At 41.9% G+C, this 18,895-nt stretch overlaps 2 protein-coding genes across 2 annotated transcripts in view; one reads left to right on the forward strand and one right to left on the reverse strand.

Annotated features, from left to right (window-relative positions):
• Positions 1-17,775, reverse strand: part of LOC138316742 (meckelin-like) — a 38,060-nt gene extending 20,285 nt beyond the window's left edge. Inside the window, exons 1-6 of the mRNA XM_069258402.1 lie at positions 17,510-17,775; positions 15,851-15,939; positions 15,330-15,426; positions 14,874-14,958; positions 14,479-14,551; positions 13,791-13,847 (exon numbers count right to left, since the gene is read on the reverse strand). Coding sequence (XP_069114503.1) covers positions 13,791-13,847; positions 14,479-14,551; positions 14,874-14,958; positions 15,330-15,426; positions 15,851-15,939; positions 17,510-17,690 — 582 coding nt within the window. The 5' untranslated portion in view covers positions 17,691-17,775. The remainder of the gene's footprint in view (positions 1-13,790; positions 13,848-14,478; positions 14,552-14,873; positions 14,959-15,329; positions 15,427-15,850; positions 15,940-17,509) is intronic.
• Positions 17,776-17,942: 167 nt separating this feature from the next.
• LOC138316050 (uncharacterized) overlaps positions 17,943-18,895 on the forward strand; it is a 31,214-nt gene continuing 30,261 nt past the window's right edge. Inside the window, exon 1 of the mRNA XM_069257526.1 lies at positions 17,943-18,059. The gene's annotated coding sequence lies outside the window, so the exon portion shown is untranslated. The remainder of the gene's footprint in view (positions 18,060-18,895) is intronic.

Here is an 18,895-nt window from a genome sequence, read left to right on the forward strand (position 1 = left end):
ATCTAGTAACAATAGACCAACACACTATCAGATCTAGTAACAATAGATCAACTCACTGTCAGATCTAGTAACAATAGATCAAACACACTGTCAGATCTTATCAACACATTATCAGGTCTAGTAACAATAGACCAACACACTGTCAGGTCTAGTAACAATAGATCAACACATTGTCAGATCTACTAACAATAGATCAACACACTGGCAGGTCTAGTAACAATATATCAATACATTGTCAGATCTAGTAACAATAGATCAACACAATGTCAGATCTAGTAACAATATATCAACACACTGTCAGATCTAGTAACAATAGATCAACCCACTGTCAGATCTAGTTACAATACATCAACACACTGTCAGATCTAGTAACAATAGATCAACCCACTGTCAAATCTAGTAACAATAGATCAACACACTGTCAGGTCTAGTAACAATAGATCAACACACTATCAGATCTAGTAACAATAGATCAATACACTGTCTGATCTAGTTACAATATATCACACACACTGTCAGATCCAGTAACAATAGATCAACACACTGTCAGGTCTAGTAACAATAGATCAACTCACTGTCAGATCTAGTAACAATAGATCAACACAATGTCAGATCTAGTAACAATAGATCAACACACTGTCAGATCTAGTAACAATAGATCAACACACTGTCAGATCTAGTAACAATAGATCAACACACTGTCAGATCTAGTAACAATAGATCAACACACTGTCAGATCTAGTAACAATAGATCAACACACTGTCAGATCTAGTAACAATAGATCAACACACTGTCAGATCTAGTAACAATAGATCAACACACTGTCAGATCTAGTAACAATAGATCAACACACTGTCAGATCTAGTAACAATAGATCAACACACTATCAGATCTAGTAACAATAGATCAACACACTGTCAGATCTAGTAATAATAGATCAACACACTATCAGATCTAGTAACAATAGATCAACACACTGTCAGATCTAGTTACAATATATCAACACACTGTCAGATCTAGTAACAATAGATCAATACTAAGGCTGCAACGATACACCAGTACTCTGATACGATGCGTATCACGATACATGCCTCTCGATACGATTATTTTCGATACGATACGTTTGTTTTCTGTCATCTTGCATTTCCAACAGTTCTTTTTTATATATCTGAATTTTAAAATATACAGCTAATGCATTGATAAGCCATATGTAAAAGAGACTAATTAAAGAGGTGAACATTTTTTATTTTTGATGACAACAAAAACATCAATAACTCAAATTACAAAAAAAAATTTAAAAAAAAAGAAAAGAAAAAAGGTAAGTACCTGTAGCCAATTAAACTAACAAACAAAAATAAAAACTATGGTTCATAAATTCGTATAGCTTGACATATTTTTAAAATAATAATGTCTTATTTAAATTGATTAAACATGGTTCAAAATTGTAAATAATTATCATTATATTATGGACTTATTATCATGACAAATAGGTCAAAAGTACTAATAAATTTAAGTTTATGATAAAAAAAATTGTCTGTATATATAAAATTTCTGTACAAAAATATATTTGTTTATATTTTTACAATTTATTGTGATTGCTATCATTTATATATGATAAATAAAATTTAATGTAAATCCGGATTTGTAATACCTATCCGTCTCCTTTATTACAATTACCAAATGCCAATATGGCGGCCATTACGATTGCAAACTTTATGACTATCTTCAGACAGTATAGTCCTATTAAACACTGAAAACGTGAGTAAATCATTAACTATTGTGAAAAGTCTTTGCTTTTGATGTGATGCTTACCAGCTGTAGTTATAACATTTATTGTAAAGCCGGTAGGTTGTTTCCAAGTCAGCCTCGGCAGACTGACTTCAGCTGTAATCAACAGACACGTGACCAGTCAGACACCAACTCTCTACCAGGCTTAATTCATAAGGCACAGGCTGCTAATCAAAACAGGTTGGGTGATGGTCAGAGAGGGTTTACACCACTTTTAGGTCTGATCCCAGTGTCTGATAATCTAGATATGGCTAAGATTTATTGCTTCAAGTGTGAGTCTAAACACTGCAGATACTGCATCGTATCGAACCGAAACAGCAAGGCCGTATCGTAAAATCGTATCGACATACAAATATCGCGATTCAATGTGTATCACGATGAATCGTCTCAGCCCTAATCAATACACTGTCAGATCTAGTAACAATAGATCAATACACTGTCTGATCTAGTAACAATAGATCAACACACTGTCAGATCTAGTAACAATAGATCAATACACTGTCTGATCTAGTAACAATAGATCAACACACTGTCAGATCTAGTAACAATAGATCAACTCACTGTCAGATCTAGTAACAATAGATCAACTCACTGTCAGATCTAGTAACAATAGATCAACACACTGTCAGATCTAGTTACAATATATCAACACACTGTCAGATCTAGTAACAATAGATCAACACACTGTCAGATCTAGTAACAATAGATCAACACACTGTCAGATCTAGTAACAATAGATCAACACACTGTCAGATCTAGTTACACAATATATCAATACACTGTCTGATCTAGTAACAATAGATCAACACACTGTCAGATCTAGTAACAATATATCAATACACTATCAGATCTAGTAACAATAGATCAACACACTGACAGGTCTAGTTACAATATATCAACATACTGTCAGATCTAGTAACAATAGATCAATACACTATCAGATCTAGTAACAATAGATCAACACACTGTCAGATCTAGTTACAATATATCAACACACTGTCAGATCTAGTAACAATAGATCAACACACTGTCAGATCTAGTAACAATATATCAACACACTGTCAGATCTAGTAACAATAGATCAATACACTGTCAGATCTAGTAACAATAGATCAACACACTGTCAGATCTAGTAACAATATATCAACACACTGTCAGATCTAGTTACAATATATCAACACACTGTCAGATCTAGTAACAATAGATCAATACACTATCAGATCTAGTTACAATAGTCAACCCATCAATGGCTGACTAATAACCTGTTCCCACAACCCATCAATGGCTGACTAATAATCCCTCCCCACAACCCATCAATGGCTGACTTATAACCCTGTCCCCACAACCCATCAATGGCTGCTGACCTGTTAATCAAATGGTGCACCTAATAACCTGTTCACACAGCCCATCAATGGCTGACTAATACTAATCATCCCCACAACCCATCAATGGCTGACTAATCCCTCCCCCCACAACCCATCAATGGCTGACTAATAATCCCTCCCCACAACCCATCAATGGCTGACTAATATATCCCTCCCCACAGCCCCATCAATGGCTGACTAATAATCCCTTCCCACAACCCATCAATGGCTGACTAAATAACCTGTTCCACAACAACTCATCAAGTGGCTGACTAATAATCCCTCCCCACAAGCCCATCAATGGCTGACTAATAATCCCTCCCCAATGCCCATTCAATGGGGCTGACTAATAATCCTGTCCCCAAAAAACCCATCAATGGTCCTGACTTAATAACCCTGTCCCCACAACCCATCAATGGCTGACTAATAACCTGTTCCCACAACCCATCAATGGCTGACTAATAATCCCTCCCCACAACCCATCAATGGCTGACTAATAATCCCTCCCCACAACCCATCAATGGCTGACTTAATAATCCCTCCCCACAGCCCATCAAATGGCTGACTAATAATCCCTGACCCCCACAGCCCATTTCAATGGCTGACTAATAATCCCTCCCCACAACCCATCAAATGGCTGACTAATAATCCTGTTTTCCCCACAACCCATCAATGGCTGACTAATAATGCACCCTTCCCACACAGCCCATCAATGGCTGACTAATAATCTGGGACTTTTCCCCCACAACCTTCATCAATGGCTGCGACTAATAATCCCTCCCCACAACCATCAATGGCTGACTAATAATCCCCTCCCACAACCCAATGAATCAATGGCTGACTAATAACCCATCCCCACAACCCATCAATGGCTGACTAATAATCAAATCACCCCCACAACCCATCAATGGCTGACTAAATAATCCCTCCCCACAACCCATCAATGGCTGACTAATAACCCCTCCCACAACCCATCAATGGCTGACTAATATATCCCCAAACTCAAATGGCTGATAATAATCCCTTCCCACAACCCATCAATGGCTGACTAATAATCCCTCCCCACAACCCATCAATGGCTTGACTAATAATCCTCCCCACAACCATCAATGGCTGACTAATAATCTCTCCCCACAACCCATCAATGGCTGACTTAATAACCATTCCCACACAACCCATCAATGGCTGACTAATAATCCATCCCCACAGCCCATCAATGGCTGACTAATAATCCCTCCCCACAACCCATCAATGGCTGACTAATAACCTGTTCCCACAACCCATCAATGGCTGACTAATAATCCCTCCCCACAGCCCATCAATGGCTGACTAATAATCCCTCCCCACAGCCCATCAATGGCTGACTAATAATCCCGTCCCATCAATGGCTGACTAGTAACCCCTCCCCACATCCCATCAATGGCTGACTAATAATCCCTCCCCACAACCCATCAATGGCTGACTAATAATCCCTCCCCACAACCCATCAATGGCTGACTAATAATCCCAAAACCCATCCCCACACAACCCATCAATGGCTGACTAATAACCTGTTCCCACAAACCCATCAATGGCTGACTAATAATCACTCCTCCCCACAACCCATCAATGGCTGACTAATAATCCCCTCCCCACAACCCATCAATGGCTGACTAATAATCCCTCCCCACAACCCATCAATGGCTGACTAATAACCCATCCCCCACAACCCATCAATGGCTGACTAATAATCCCTCCCCACAACCCATCAATGGCTGACTAATAACCTCCCCACAACCCATCAATGGCTGACTAATAATCCCTCCTCACAAGCCCATCAAGCCCATCAATGGCTGACTAATTAATCCCACCCCACAACCCATCAATGTCCCTGACTAATAACCCACCCTCCCCACACAACCCATCAATGGCTGACTAATAATCCCTCCCCACAACCCATCAATGGCTGACTAATAACCTGTTCCCACAACCCATCAATGGCTGACTAATAACCTGTTCCCACAACCCATCAATGGCTGACTAATAATCCCTCCCCACAGCCCATCAATGGCTGACTAATAATCCCTCCCCACAACCCATCAATGGCTGACTAATAACCCTCTCCCCAAATCGCCATCAATGGCTGACTAATAACCCATCCCCACAGCCTTCAATGGCTGGACTAATAATCCCTCCCCACAACCCATCAATGGCTGACTAATAATCCCTCCCCACAACCCATCAATGGCTGACTAATAATCCCTCCCCACAACCCATCAATGGCTGACTTATAACCCATCCCCACAACCCATCAATGGCTGACTAATAATCCCTCCCCACAACCCATCAATGGCTGACTAATAATCCCTCCCCACAACCCATCAATGGCTGACTAATAATCCCTCCCCACAACCCATCAATGGCTGACTAATAATCCATCCCCACAGCCCATCAATGGCTGACTAATAATCCCTCCCCACAGCCCATCAATGGCTGACTAATAATCCATCCCCACAACCCATCAATGGCTGACTAATAATCATCCCCACAACCCATCAATGGCTGACTAATAATCCCATCCCCACAAGCCCATCAATGGCTGACTAATAATCCATCCCACAAACCCATCAATGGCTGACTAATAACCCTCCCCACAGCCCATCAATGGCTGACTAATAATCCCTCCCACAGCCCATCAATGGCTGACCTAATCCCCTCAGCCCATCAATGGCTGATCTATATTAATCCCTCCCCACAGCCCATCAATGGCTGACTAATAATCCCTCCCCCACAACCCATCAATGGCTGACTAATAAGCCCCCCACATCCATCAATCCCCTCCCCACACCCATCAATGGCTGACTAATAATCACTCCCCTCCAACAGCCCATCAATGGCTGACTAATAATCCCTCCCCACAACCCATCAATGGCTGACTAATAATCCATCCCCACAGCCCATCAATGGCTGACTAATAATCCCTCCCCACAGCCCATCAATGGCTGACTAATAATCCCTCCCCACAGCCCATCAATGGCTGACTAATAATCCCTCCCCACAGCCCATCAATGGCTGACTAATAATCCCTCCCCACAACCCATCAATGGCTGACTAATAATCCCTCCCCACAACCCATCAATGGCTGACTAATAATCCCTCCCCACAACCCATCAATGGCTGACTAATAAAACCTGACTAAAATCCTCCCCACAACCCCATCAATGGCTGACTAATACCCTGTTCCCACAACCCATCAATGGCTGACTAATAATCCCATCCCACAACCCATCAATGGCTGACTAATAATCCCTCCCCACAACCCATCAATGGCTGACTAATAATCCCTTCCCACAGCCCATCAATGGCTGATAATAATCCCTCCCCACAAGCCCATCAATGGCTGACTAATAATCCCTCCCCACAACCCATCAATGGCTGACTAATAACCATCCCCACAACCCATCAATGGCTGACTAATAATCCCTCCCCACAACCCATCAATGGCTGACTAATAATCCCTCCCCACAACCCATCAATGGCTGACTAATAATCCCTCCCCACAACCCATCAATGGCTGACTAATAAACCTGTTCCCACAACCCATCAATGGCTGACTAATAATCCCTCCCCACAACCCATCAATGGCTGACTAATAATCCTGTTCCCACAACCCATCAATGGCTGACTAATAATCCCTCCCCACAACCCATCAATGGCTGACTAATAACCTCCCCACAACCCATCAATGGCTGACTAATAATCCCTCCCACAACCCATCAATGGCTGACTAATAATCACTCCCCACAACCCATCAATGGCTGACTAATAATCCATCCCCACAACCCATCAATGGCTGACTAATAATCCCTCCCCACAACCCATCAATGGCTGACTAATAATCCCTCCCCACAACCCATCAATGGCTGACTAATAATCCCTCCCCACAACCCATCAATGGCTGACTAATAATCCCTCCCCACAACCCATCAATGGCTGACTAATAACCTGTTCCCACAACCCATCAATGGCTGACTAATAATCCCTCCCCACAACCCATCAATGGCTGACTAATAATCCCTCCCCACAACCCATCAATGGCTGACTAATAATCCCTCCCCACAACCCATCAATGGCTGACTAATAATCCATCCCCACAACCCATCAATGGCTGACTAATAATCCCTCCCCACAACCCATCAATGGCTGACTAATAATCCCTCCCCACAGCCCATCAATGGCTGACTAATAATCCCTCCCCACAACCCATCAATGGCTGATTAATAATCCATCCCCACAGCCCATCAATGGCTGACTAATAATCCCTCCCCACAGCCCATCAATGGCTGACTAATAATCCATCCCCACAACCCATCAATGGCTGACTAATAATCCCTCCCCACAACCCATCAATGGCTGACTAATAATCCATCCCCACAGCCCATCAATGGCTGACTAATAATCCCTCCCCACAGCCCATCAATGGCTGACTAATAATCCATCCCCACAACCCATCAATGGCTGACTAATAATCCCCTCCCCACAACCCATCAATGGCTGACTAATAATCCCTCCCCACAACCCATCAATGGCTGACTAATAATCCCTCCCCACAACCCATCAATGGCTGACTAATAACCTGTTACCATCCCATCCCCCCCACAACCCATCAATGGCTGACTAATAATCCATCCCCACAACCCATCAATGGCTGACTAATAATCCCTCCCCACAACCCATCAATGGCTGACTAATAATCCCTCCCCACAACCCATCAATGGCTGACTAATAACCTGTTCCCACAACCCATCAATGGCTGACTAATAATCCCTCCCCACAGCCCATCAATGGCTGACTAATAATCCATCCCCACAACCCATCAATGGCTGACTAATAATCCCTCCCCACAACCCATCAATGGCTGACTAATAACCCATCCCCACAACCCATCAATGGCTGACTAATAATCCCTCCCCACAACCCATCAATGGCTGACTAATAATCCCTCCCCACAACCCATCAATGGCTGACTAATAACCCATCCCCACAACCCATCAATGGCTGACTAATAATCCCTCCCCACAACCCATCAATGGCTGACTAATAATCCCTCCCCACAACCCATCAATGGCTGACTAATAATCCCTCCCCACAACCCATCAATGGCTGACTAATAATCCCTCCCCACAACCCATCAATGGCTGACTAATAACCCTCCCCACAACCCATCAATGGCTGACTAATAACCCTCCCCACAACCCATCAATGGCTGACTAATAATCCCTCCCCACAACCCATCAATGGCTGACTAATAATCCCTCCCACAACCCATCAATGGCTGACTAATAATCCCTCCCCACAACCCATCAATGGCTGACTAATAATCCCTCCCCACAACCCATCAATGGCTGACTAATAATCCCTCCCCACAACCCATCAATGGCTGACTAATAACATCCACAACCCATCCTCCCACAACATCAATGGCTGACTAATAATCCCTCCCCACAACCCATCAATGGCTGACTAATAATCCCTCCCCACAACCCATCAATGGCTGACTAATAATCCATCCCCACAGCCCATCAATGGCTGACTAATAATCCCTCCCCACAACCCATCAATGGCTGACTAATAATCCCTCCCCACAAACCCATCAATGGCTGACTAATAATCCCTCCCCACAACCCATCAATGGCTGACTAATAACCCATCCCCACAACCCATCAATGGCTGACTAATAATCCCTCCCCACAACCCATCAATGGCTGACTAATAATCCCTCCCCACAACCCATCAATGGCTGACTAATAACCTGTTCCCACAACCCATCAATGGCTGACTAATAACCCTCCCCACAACCCATCAATGGCTGACTAATAATCCCTCCCCACAACCCATCAATGGCTGACTAATAATCCCTCCCCACAACCCCATCAATGGCTGACTAATAACCCATCCCACAACCCATCAATGGCTGACTAATAATCCCTCCCCACAACCCATCAATGGCTGACTAATAATCCATCCCCACAACCCATCAATGGCTGACTAATAATCCCATCCCCACAACCCATCAATGGCTGACTAATAACCCATCCCACCCCATCAATGGCTGACTAATAATCCATCCCCACACCCATCAATGGCTGACTAATAATCCCATCCCCACAGCCCATCAATGGCTGACTAATAATCCCTCCCCACAGCCCATCAATGGCTGACTAATAATCCCTCCCCACAACCCATCAATGGCTGACTAATAACCACTTCCCACAACCCATCAATGGCTGACTAATAATCCCATCCCCACAGCCCATCAATGGCTGACTAATAATCCCTCCCCACAGCCCATCAATGGCTGACTAATAATCCCTCCCCACAACCCATCAATGGCTGACTAATAATCCTCCCCACAACCCATCAATGGCTGACTAATAATCCATCCCCACAGCCCATCAATGGCTGACTAATAATCACTCCCCACAACCCATCAATGGCTGACTAATAATCCCTCCCCACAGCCCATCAATGGCTGACTAATAATCCCTCCCCACAACCCATCAATGGCTGACTAATAATCCCTCCCCACAACCCATCAATGGCTGACTAATAATCCCTCCCCACAACCCATCAATGGCTGACTAATAACCCATCCCCACAGCCCATCAATGGCTGACTAATAATCCCTCCCCACAGCCCATCAATGGCTGACTAATAATCCCTCCCCACAACCCATCAATGGCTGACTAATAACCCATCCCCACAACCCATCAATGGCTGACTAATAATCCCTCCCCACAACCCATCAATGGCTGACTAATAATCCATCCCCACAACCCATCAATGGCTGACTAATAATCCCTCCCCACAACCCATCAATGGCTGACTAATAACCTGTTCCCACAACCCATCAATGGCTGACTAATAATCCCTCCCCACAGCCCATCAATGGCTGACTAATAATCCCTCCCCACAACCCATCAATGGCTGACTAATAATCCATCCCCACAGCCCATCAATGGCTGACTAATAATCCCTCCCCACAGCCCATCAATGGCTGACTAATAATCCCTCCCCACAGCCCATCAATGGCTGACTAATAATCCCTCCCCACAACCCATCAATGGCTGACTAATAATCCCTCCCCACAACCCATCAATGGCTGACTAATAATCCCTCCCCACAACCCATCAATGGCTGACTAATAACCTGTTCCCACAACCCATCAATGGCTGACTAATAACCTGTTCCCACAACCCATCAATGGCTGACTAATAATCCCTCCCCACAACCCATCAATGGCTGACTAATAATCCCTCCCCACAGCCCATCAATGGCTGACTAATAATCCCTCCCCACAGCCCATCAATGGCTGACTAATAATCCATCCCCACAACCCATCAATGGCTGACTAATAATCCCTCCCCACAACCCATCAATGGCTGACTAATAATCCCTCCCCACAACCCATCAATGGCTGACTAATAATCCCTCCCCACAACCCATCAATGGCTGACTAATAACCCATCCCACAACCCATCAATGGCTGACTAATAATCCATCCCCACAGCCCATCAATGGCTGACTAATAATCCCTCCCCACAACCCATCAATGGCTGACTAATAATCCCTCCCCACAACCCATCAATGGCTGACTAATAATCCCTCCCCACAACCCATCAATGGCTGACTTATAACCCATCCCCACAACCCATCAATGGCTGACTAATAATCCCATCCCCACAACCCATCAATGGCTGACTAATAATCCCATCCCCACAGCCCATCAATGGCTGACTAATAATCCCTCCCCACAACCCATCAATGGCTGACTAATAATCCATCCCCACAGCCCATCAATGGCTGACTAATAATCCCTCCCCACAACCCATCAATGGCTGACTAATAACCTGTCCCCACAACCCATCAATGGCTGACTAATAATCCCTCCCCACAACCCATCAATGGCTGACTAATAACCCCTCCCCACAACCCATCAATGGCTGACTAATAACCTGTCCCCACAACCCATCAATGGCTGACTAATAATCCCTCCCCACAACCCATCAATGGCTGACTAATAATCCCTCCCCACAACCCATCAATGGCTGACTAATAACCCATCCCCACAACCCATCAATGGCTGACTAATAATCCCTCCCCACAACCCATCAATGGCTGACTAATAATCCCTCCCCACAACCCATCAATGGCTGACTAATAATCCCTCCCCACAACCCATCAATGGCTGACTAATAACCTGTTCCCACAACCCATCAATGGCTGACTAATAATCCCTCCCCACAACCCATCAATGGCTGACTAATAACCTGTTCCCACAACCCATCAATGGCTGACTAATAACCCCTCCCCACAACCCATCAATGGCTGACTAATAATCTCTCCCCACAACTCATCAATGGCTGACTAATAATCTCTCCCCACAACTCATCAATGGCTGACTAATAACCTGTTCCCACAACCCATCAATGGCTGACTAATAATCCCTCCCCACAACCCATCAATGGCTGACTAATAACCTGTTCCCCACAACCCATCAATGGCTGACTAATAACCCTCCCCACAACCCATCAATGGCTGACTAATAATCTCCACCATCAATGGCTGACTAATAATCCCTCCCACAACCCATCAATGGCTGACTAATAACCTGTCCCCACAACCCATCAATGGCTGACTAATAACCTGTCCCCACAACCCATCAATGGCTGACTAATAACCTGTCCCCACAACCCATCAATGGCTGACTAATAATCCCTCCCCACACCACATCAATGGCTGACTAATAATCCCTCCCACACAGCCCATCAATGGCTGACTTATAATCCCTCCCCACAACCCATCAATGGCTGACTAATAATCCCTCCCCACAGCCCATCAATGGCTGACTAATAATCCCTCCCCACAACCCATCAATGGCTGACTAATAACCCATCCCCACAACCCATCAATGGCTGACTAATAATCCCTCCCCACAACCCATCAATGGCTGACTAATAATCCCTCCCCACAACCCATCAATGGCTGACTAATAACCTGTTCCCACAACCCATCAATGGCTGACTAATAACCTGTTCCCACAACCCATCAATGGCTGACTAATAACCCACCCCCACAACCCATCAATGGCTGACTAATAACCCACCCCCACAACCCATCAATGGCTGACTAATAATCCCTCCCCACAACCCATCAATGGCTGACTAAAAATTCCTCCCCACAACCCATCAATGGCTGACTAATAATCCCTCCCCACAACTCATCAATGGCTGACTAATAACCCTCCCCACAACCCATCAATGGCTGACTAATAACCCATCCCCACAACCCATCAATGGCTGACTAATAATCCCTCCCCACAACCCATCAATGGCTGACTAATAATCCCTCCCCACAACCCATCAATGGCTGACTAATAACCCCTCCCCACAACCCATCAATGGCTGACTAATAACCTCCCTCCCCCCCACAACCCATCCATGGCTGACTAATAATCCCTCCCCACAACCCATCAATGGCTGACTAATAATCCCTCCCCACAACCCATCAATGGCTGACTTATAACCCATCCCCACAACCCATCAATGGCTGACTAATAATCCCTCCCCACAGCCCATCAATGGCTGACTAATAATCCCTCCCCACAACCCATCAATGGCTGACTAATAACCCAGTCCCCACAACCCATCAATGGCTGACTAATAATCCATCCCCACAACCCATCAATGGCTGACTAATAATCCCTCCCCACAACCCATCAATGGCTGACTAATAATCCATCCCCACAGCCCATCAATGGCTGACTAATAATCCCTCCCCACAACCCATCAATGGCTGACTAATAACCCGTTCCCCACAGCCCATCAATGGCTGACTAATAACCCCTCCCCACAACCCATCAATAGCTGACTAATAATCCCTCCCCACAACCCATCAATGGCTGACTAATAATCCCTCCCCACAACCCATCAATGGCTGACTAATAACCCATCCTCACAGCCCATCAATGGCTGACTAATAATCCCTCCCCACAGCCCATCAATGGCTGACTAATAATCCCTCCCCACAGCCCATCAATGGCTGACTAATAATCCCTCCCCACAACCCATCAATGGCTGACTAATAATCACTCCCCACAACCCATCAATGGCTGACTAATAATCCCTCCCCACAACCCATCAATGGCTGATTAATAATCCATCCCCACAACCCATCAATGGCTGACTAATAATCCCTCCCCACAACCCATCAATGGCTGACTAATAACCCACCCCCACAACCCATCAATGGCTGACTAATAACCCACCCCCACAACCCATCAATGGCTGACTAATAATCCCTCCCCACAGCCCATCAATGGCTGACTAATAACCTGTTCCCACAACTCATCAATGGCTGACTAATAACCCACCCCCACAACCCATCAATGACTGACTAATAGCCCATCCCCACAACCCATCAATGGCAGACTAATAATTATATAATCCATCACTACAACCCATCAAAGGCTTACTTATAACCTATTCCCACAACCCATCAATGGATGACTAATAAGCTGTCCCAAGAAGAAATCAATGATAGAATATAGGTTTGAAATTAAAATTGTATATACTTTTATTCATACACTTTATACTTACAGATAAGGGTACATTAAAGTCAGGTGTGTTTGTCGAAGCAAAACATAGTCCTCCTTTCTGTAAAAATTAAATCAGGTGTGTAAATAAAACATATATATTTCTATTACTAAATTAATGACTCCATCACAATTTATAAAAATAAACAACTGGTTTTTATTCATCTATACACACACACTCTCTCTACAGACTCTCTCCCCTGAAAAAATACAGGTAAACTAGATTGACTCAGTCAAAGTCACTGATTATTGTGGCTGTCCCATTGTACTTCAAGGTGTACACGGTACACATCTCTTGCTGTCATTAGAAGCTATGCTCTCAGTCAGTCACCATTGAATTCTCTGGGCAAATGTAAACAAGACATCGTGGTCATAATTTAACACTTTAATTAGCATGAGATAATCCACTATAATAGGTGAGGCATTGTTTTTACAATCTTTAATACCATTTATCATATAAAAAGGTTACCATAAACAGAGCGGTACCTGAACATTCATAGATCCTCAGCCCCTCAGAATGGACAGTTTTTTTTCCCCGTAAAATTTTTAAATCTCCTCGATCAATGTAATTTGAGCATCTCCAACATCAAATTTTATTTTTGCACAGAAAAAGTGCGCAAATTACACAAGTTTTTACGATACATGCATGATGCTTTACAAAATGTACATGTCATTGAGACATTAAATCTCACCTGGTTATCAGCTGGGCACTGACAGGAGGTAAGTGTGGGGGTCAGTGACAAATATGCAGTGCAGCGCTCACACCTACAACAAACCATGGCTATCATATTTAACAACTTTGTTAGTTCCATTCAGATATACATGTATCTCAATGAAATTGAGATGTTCTACTTATAATACACATGGCGTTTTTTGATGAACAATAGCTCATACTGGTATACAATTGAGTTGCTCCAGTTACTTATTATAATAAGGATAATGAGCTGGTGCCTTAGACAGAATCCAAATAATGAAATTTTTCAAAGTGTTTACCTGTTACCAACACGAAATGTTGAATCTGTACACACTCTACACTTTACCTGTTACCAACACGAAATGTTGAATCTGTACACACTCTACACTTTACCTGTTACCAACACGAAACGTTGAATCTGTACACACTCTACACTCCTGTCCTGATGCTACAATGCTTCCATCTATTTCACGCTCAACTGAAGTAAACAAATCAAGTCTAAGGTGACATCCGAGTACAGGTTATAGCCTCAATGCCAAACTTTCTCATGTCTACAAGTTGATATAACATTGTTGCACAGATTTGGAACATATATTGTACCTTTTATTGTACATCGCTAAGACAACTCAAAATAGAGTTCCGAAAGCAGTTTCATTGTTTCAATGTTGATATGAATAAAAATGACATTTTTTAAATACCCTTGGTGAACTGTTCATCCATAAAAAAAATCGGCCTAGTCTAAATCTTCATTGAGAAAAGATTTGACTGGAGTTTATTAAGATCAATGAAATCGAAATATTTTCAAATAAATGTGTACATGCTGTTCAAATTGCCATGCAATCAACAAACCTGGCAGGTCAGGGCATGAGTTACACTTTAGAGTGGCTGGGTCAAATACAGCAGTGGGAGGACAGTTAACACACCTCCAGCCATCCTGGGATCGAGCCTGGACAAAAAAGGATAATACATCAAGTCATTGATTCTAAAAAATTATAATGTAAAGATATGGAAATTTAACATCTTAAATGTTTACCCTAGGTATGTTACACATAGAAAAGTGACACAACTGTTTTGCTGCGAAAGTTAACGTTATAAAGATGAACAGGAAAAGAAATGTAGTCCCAAATATGAAGCAAATGGCTAAACATTCCCCTCTTCTCTGGCAATGAGTTTTAAAATGAATCTTTTAAAATAATCTTGTTTCGTAACTTCCATCAACATGATGAGTATTATTTTTTATATTGTAGTTTTAACTCGTTTTGCAGTCGTATAATTATAATTAATTTGAAACATTGTTAATGTGTAATAAGTTTTTTTTTTTTTCAAATTGTCTGTTTCTTGTTTTATCCCCAAAGAAACAATTTGATTACCTGGTTGAGTGGACATTTCTCACACTGTACATTATCACCACCAAAATTTGTGAGGTACTTGAATCCATCCCTACATTCACAGTTCAACTCTTCAACAGATTATAAAGACAGAATATTACTGCATATGTTTATTCGGTTAGTAAAAAATAAGAACTTTTAGAAATAGTCAATGTGTAATTAATTGAAAACTTTTCTTTAGGTAGACTGATACTAATTTGATATGAAATGTTAAATACCAATCTGTCATTCTTTGATTCAGAAATGGCAGGGCCTGTGGCTTTGAATTTGGGAATATATGCGACAAAACCAAGATTTGGTAAAATAATAAGATATGAAATAAAGCATTAAGAATGAGATTTTTGATTTTCAGTGCAATTTATGTATTTTTCTGAAGCTTGAATTGGAAATAAATTTGAGGCTTTGCCGCTGGGAATTGGGGTCGAAATTTGGCCCCAAATAATGCTGAAAAACAGACCTGAATGCTGGTTATATCACGTATGTGGATCCCAGTCCTTGCTCTATGATTGGTTGTATTAGTCTCATAATATTGGACAAACCCAGAATCCTTTATAGAAAGACCCTGATATTGATTTTGATCAATTAAGAGATAATACCAAATTACTTTACAGTCCTCCTTCTCAGACATCACAAGTATAAGACATGGTGTAGATATTATCTGGTTAGGAATACAGTAAGTAAAACTTGGTAGAAATATTTATTTTAATGTACTGAACAACATATCCTGTGTTGTCATTAACTTTTCCTTGTATTTTACATAGTGTCGTTTGTTGTCTTTATTAACAGGTTGGGGACACTCCCGTATATGCAGGATAGTCCTGCATTTGAGTAATAGTCCTGTATATGAGGGATGATTTTGTTACGCAAATGCAGGATTCTGTGAAATGAAAATGAATAAAAAATATAAAGTTCTAAAATTTGGATATTAAAGGGCATCATAATTTTAAGATAGCCATATAACTAATTGAAGACTTTATGTTTTTGTGTATGAACTACTGAATTCTATTATCTTACTTTGTAATAAAGTGACAATTTAGTTGCTCTCCATAGACTACAGTGTATTGTCATGAGGGAAATTTAGTGCAAATGTGAGGCTGATTGACTTTTACCTGTGTTCTTCTATTTTAAGCCCCATAGTAAGCAATAGAGGTGATTTTGTTTGTGACTTTTACAAACATTTAGATAATGAAATTTGTTTCCATTTGAGTTATAATGTGGAAAGTTGTATTAGTGATGATGCCATGTAAAAACTATGACGCCCCTTTTTTTATATATAACAATGTTTAAAACAACTTTAACAGTTTTCATTTCACAGACTCCTGCAGTTGCGTAACAAAATTATCCCTCAAATGCAGGACTGTTACTCAAATGCAGGACTATCCTGCATATACGGGAGTGTCCTCAACCTGATTAAGGGTGACCGAATGAGGGGTTAGATGATACACGATTTTAGAACTTCTGTAGTCCACTAATATAACAAAGAGAAAGATGGCATTACAGGTTTGTTGTTTATTCCCCAATGCTCGGATAGATATAAGTAGTCAGTTTAAACTTGAAGAGATAGCGTAAACTTAACTGTTAACATCTTAAAATAGTAAACCACACAGTGAAACAGTCATGTCCAGACTGGTAAATACTTACGATCCGCGCTCACCGTTGTATTCTCGGGGCACGGTTTACATTTTAGAACTAGTTTATCGTAGAATTGTGTTGTATTACAACTTGAAGGTATCTCATATGGAATGTATTCAGTTTGTGCTACTATTTGTCCGTAATTAAGACACAAAATAACAGACGCAATCAGCAATATGACCGCCATCATTGTTGATACTATTTCACTAGGTCACATCTACGTTTGGTTGTAGAGGAATGAAGTAATATAGAATTCAAGCTTTTTGTGACCTAGATGTATAAGTCATCGAAGTGAATGAAAATTACAAAACTTACATTTTTTAAAATTCGAATAAACTGATATGTTTTGTGCTTTAATAATTTGATATGATATTATTGACAATGATATTAATGTTTGATATATGATTGTTAGACATCTAGACCCTATATACATATTCAGCAGCAAATAGACATAAAGGTCGGCCATTTTGGCGAATGCAATATGATGTTATATCCGGAAGAAGACATTTGATAACATTCTAAGAAGTTATTAATCAATATTGACTGCAGACGACCAAAGGTACGGCAAAGTTAGATTGTTTATGAGATATGCCATTTCACAACGCGCGAGAATGTGGAAACAACGCTAGACAAATTGAGATGCGCGTGGCATGCACTTTTCGGAAGCCAAGAACCGGCGATAAAATAGGTCCTATTGCAAAGTAGAATATAGCGAGTTATACGACAAGTGCAGTAAGATTAATGATTCAATTACATGTTTATAATTTCTTATATTTATACGATGACTTGACTGAATATATAGATTTATCGGCACAGACAATCGTTCCGATGATCATGATAAAAAAAATCCCCGCTAGGTGTCGCTTCGAACCGCGTGTTTACATTCAATGTGGAATACACAGCCCATGCGTTCCATTTGCAGATTTCGTACCAGTTGTATTGATACGAATCTGATGTATCTCAAATGGAACGCACCATACAAGCAGAACTGTACTTCGATCCAAGATGGCGGACTTTATCTTGTCATCAAAATGTTTTCTTTAATTTGTTGACGCAGAATTTAATATTTATTTCAATGTATTTCGAAAATTTTTAGGTATTACTTTCTTATCCATTTTATTGTTAACACAGAAAATATTTGGGTTTTATAATCCAAACTTAACTTTCATATTATGCCGCCATCATGGAAAAATCCAAACGCGTTCCATTAGGCGGTGCCGTATTAATTGGGTACAACTGGTACGAATCCGCAAATGGAATGCACGGTATGTTCCAAGTTTAGCTAACAAAAAAACAGTGTGACCCTCTGACTGCTAAATTATAGAGTGCCAATGTCGTGACAAAATGCTACAAAAAATGGAATACTTAATCCTATTATGGTTAGGTATATGCATA

The sequence above is a fragment of the Argopecten irradians genome, chromosome 2 (assembly GCF_041381155.1).
Source record: "Argopecten irradians isolate NY chromosome 2, Ai_NY, whole genome shotgun sequence".
Classification (NCBI taxonomy): Eukaryota; Metazoa; Mollusca; class Bivalvia; order Pectinida; family Pectinidae; genus Argopecten; species Argopecten irradians.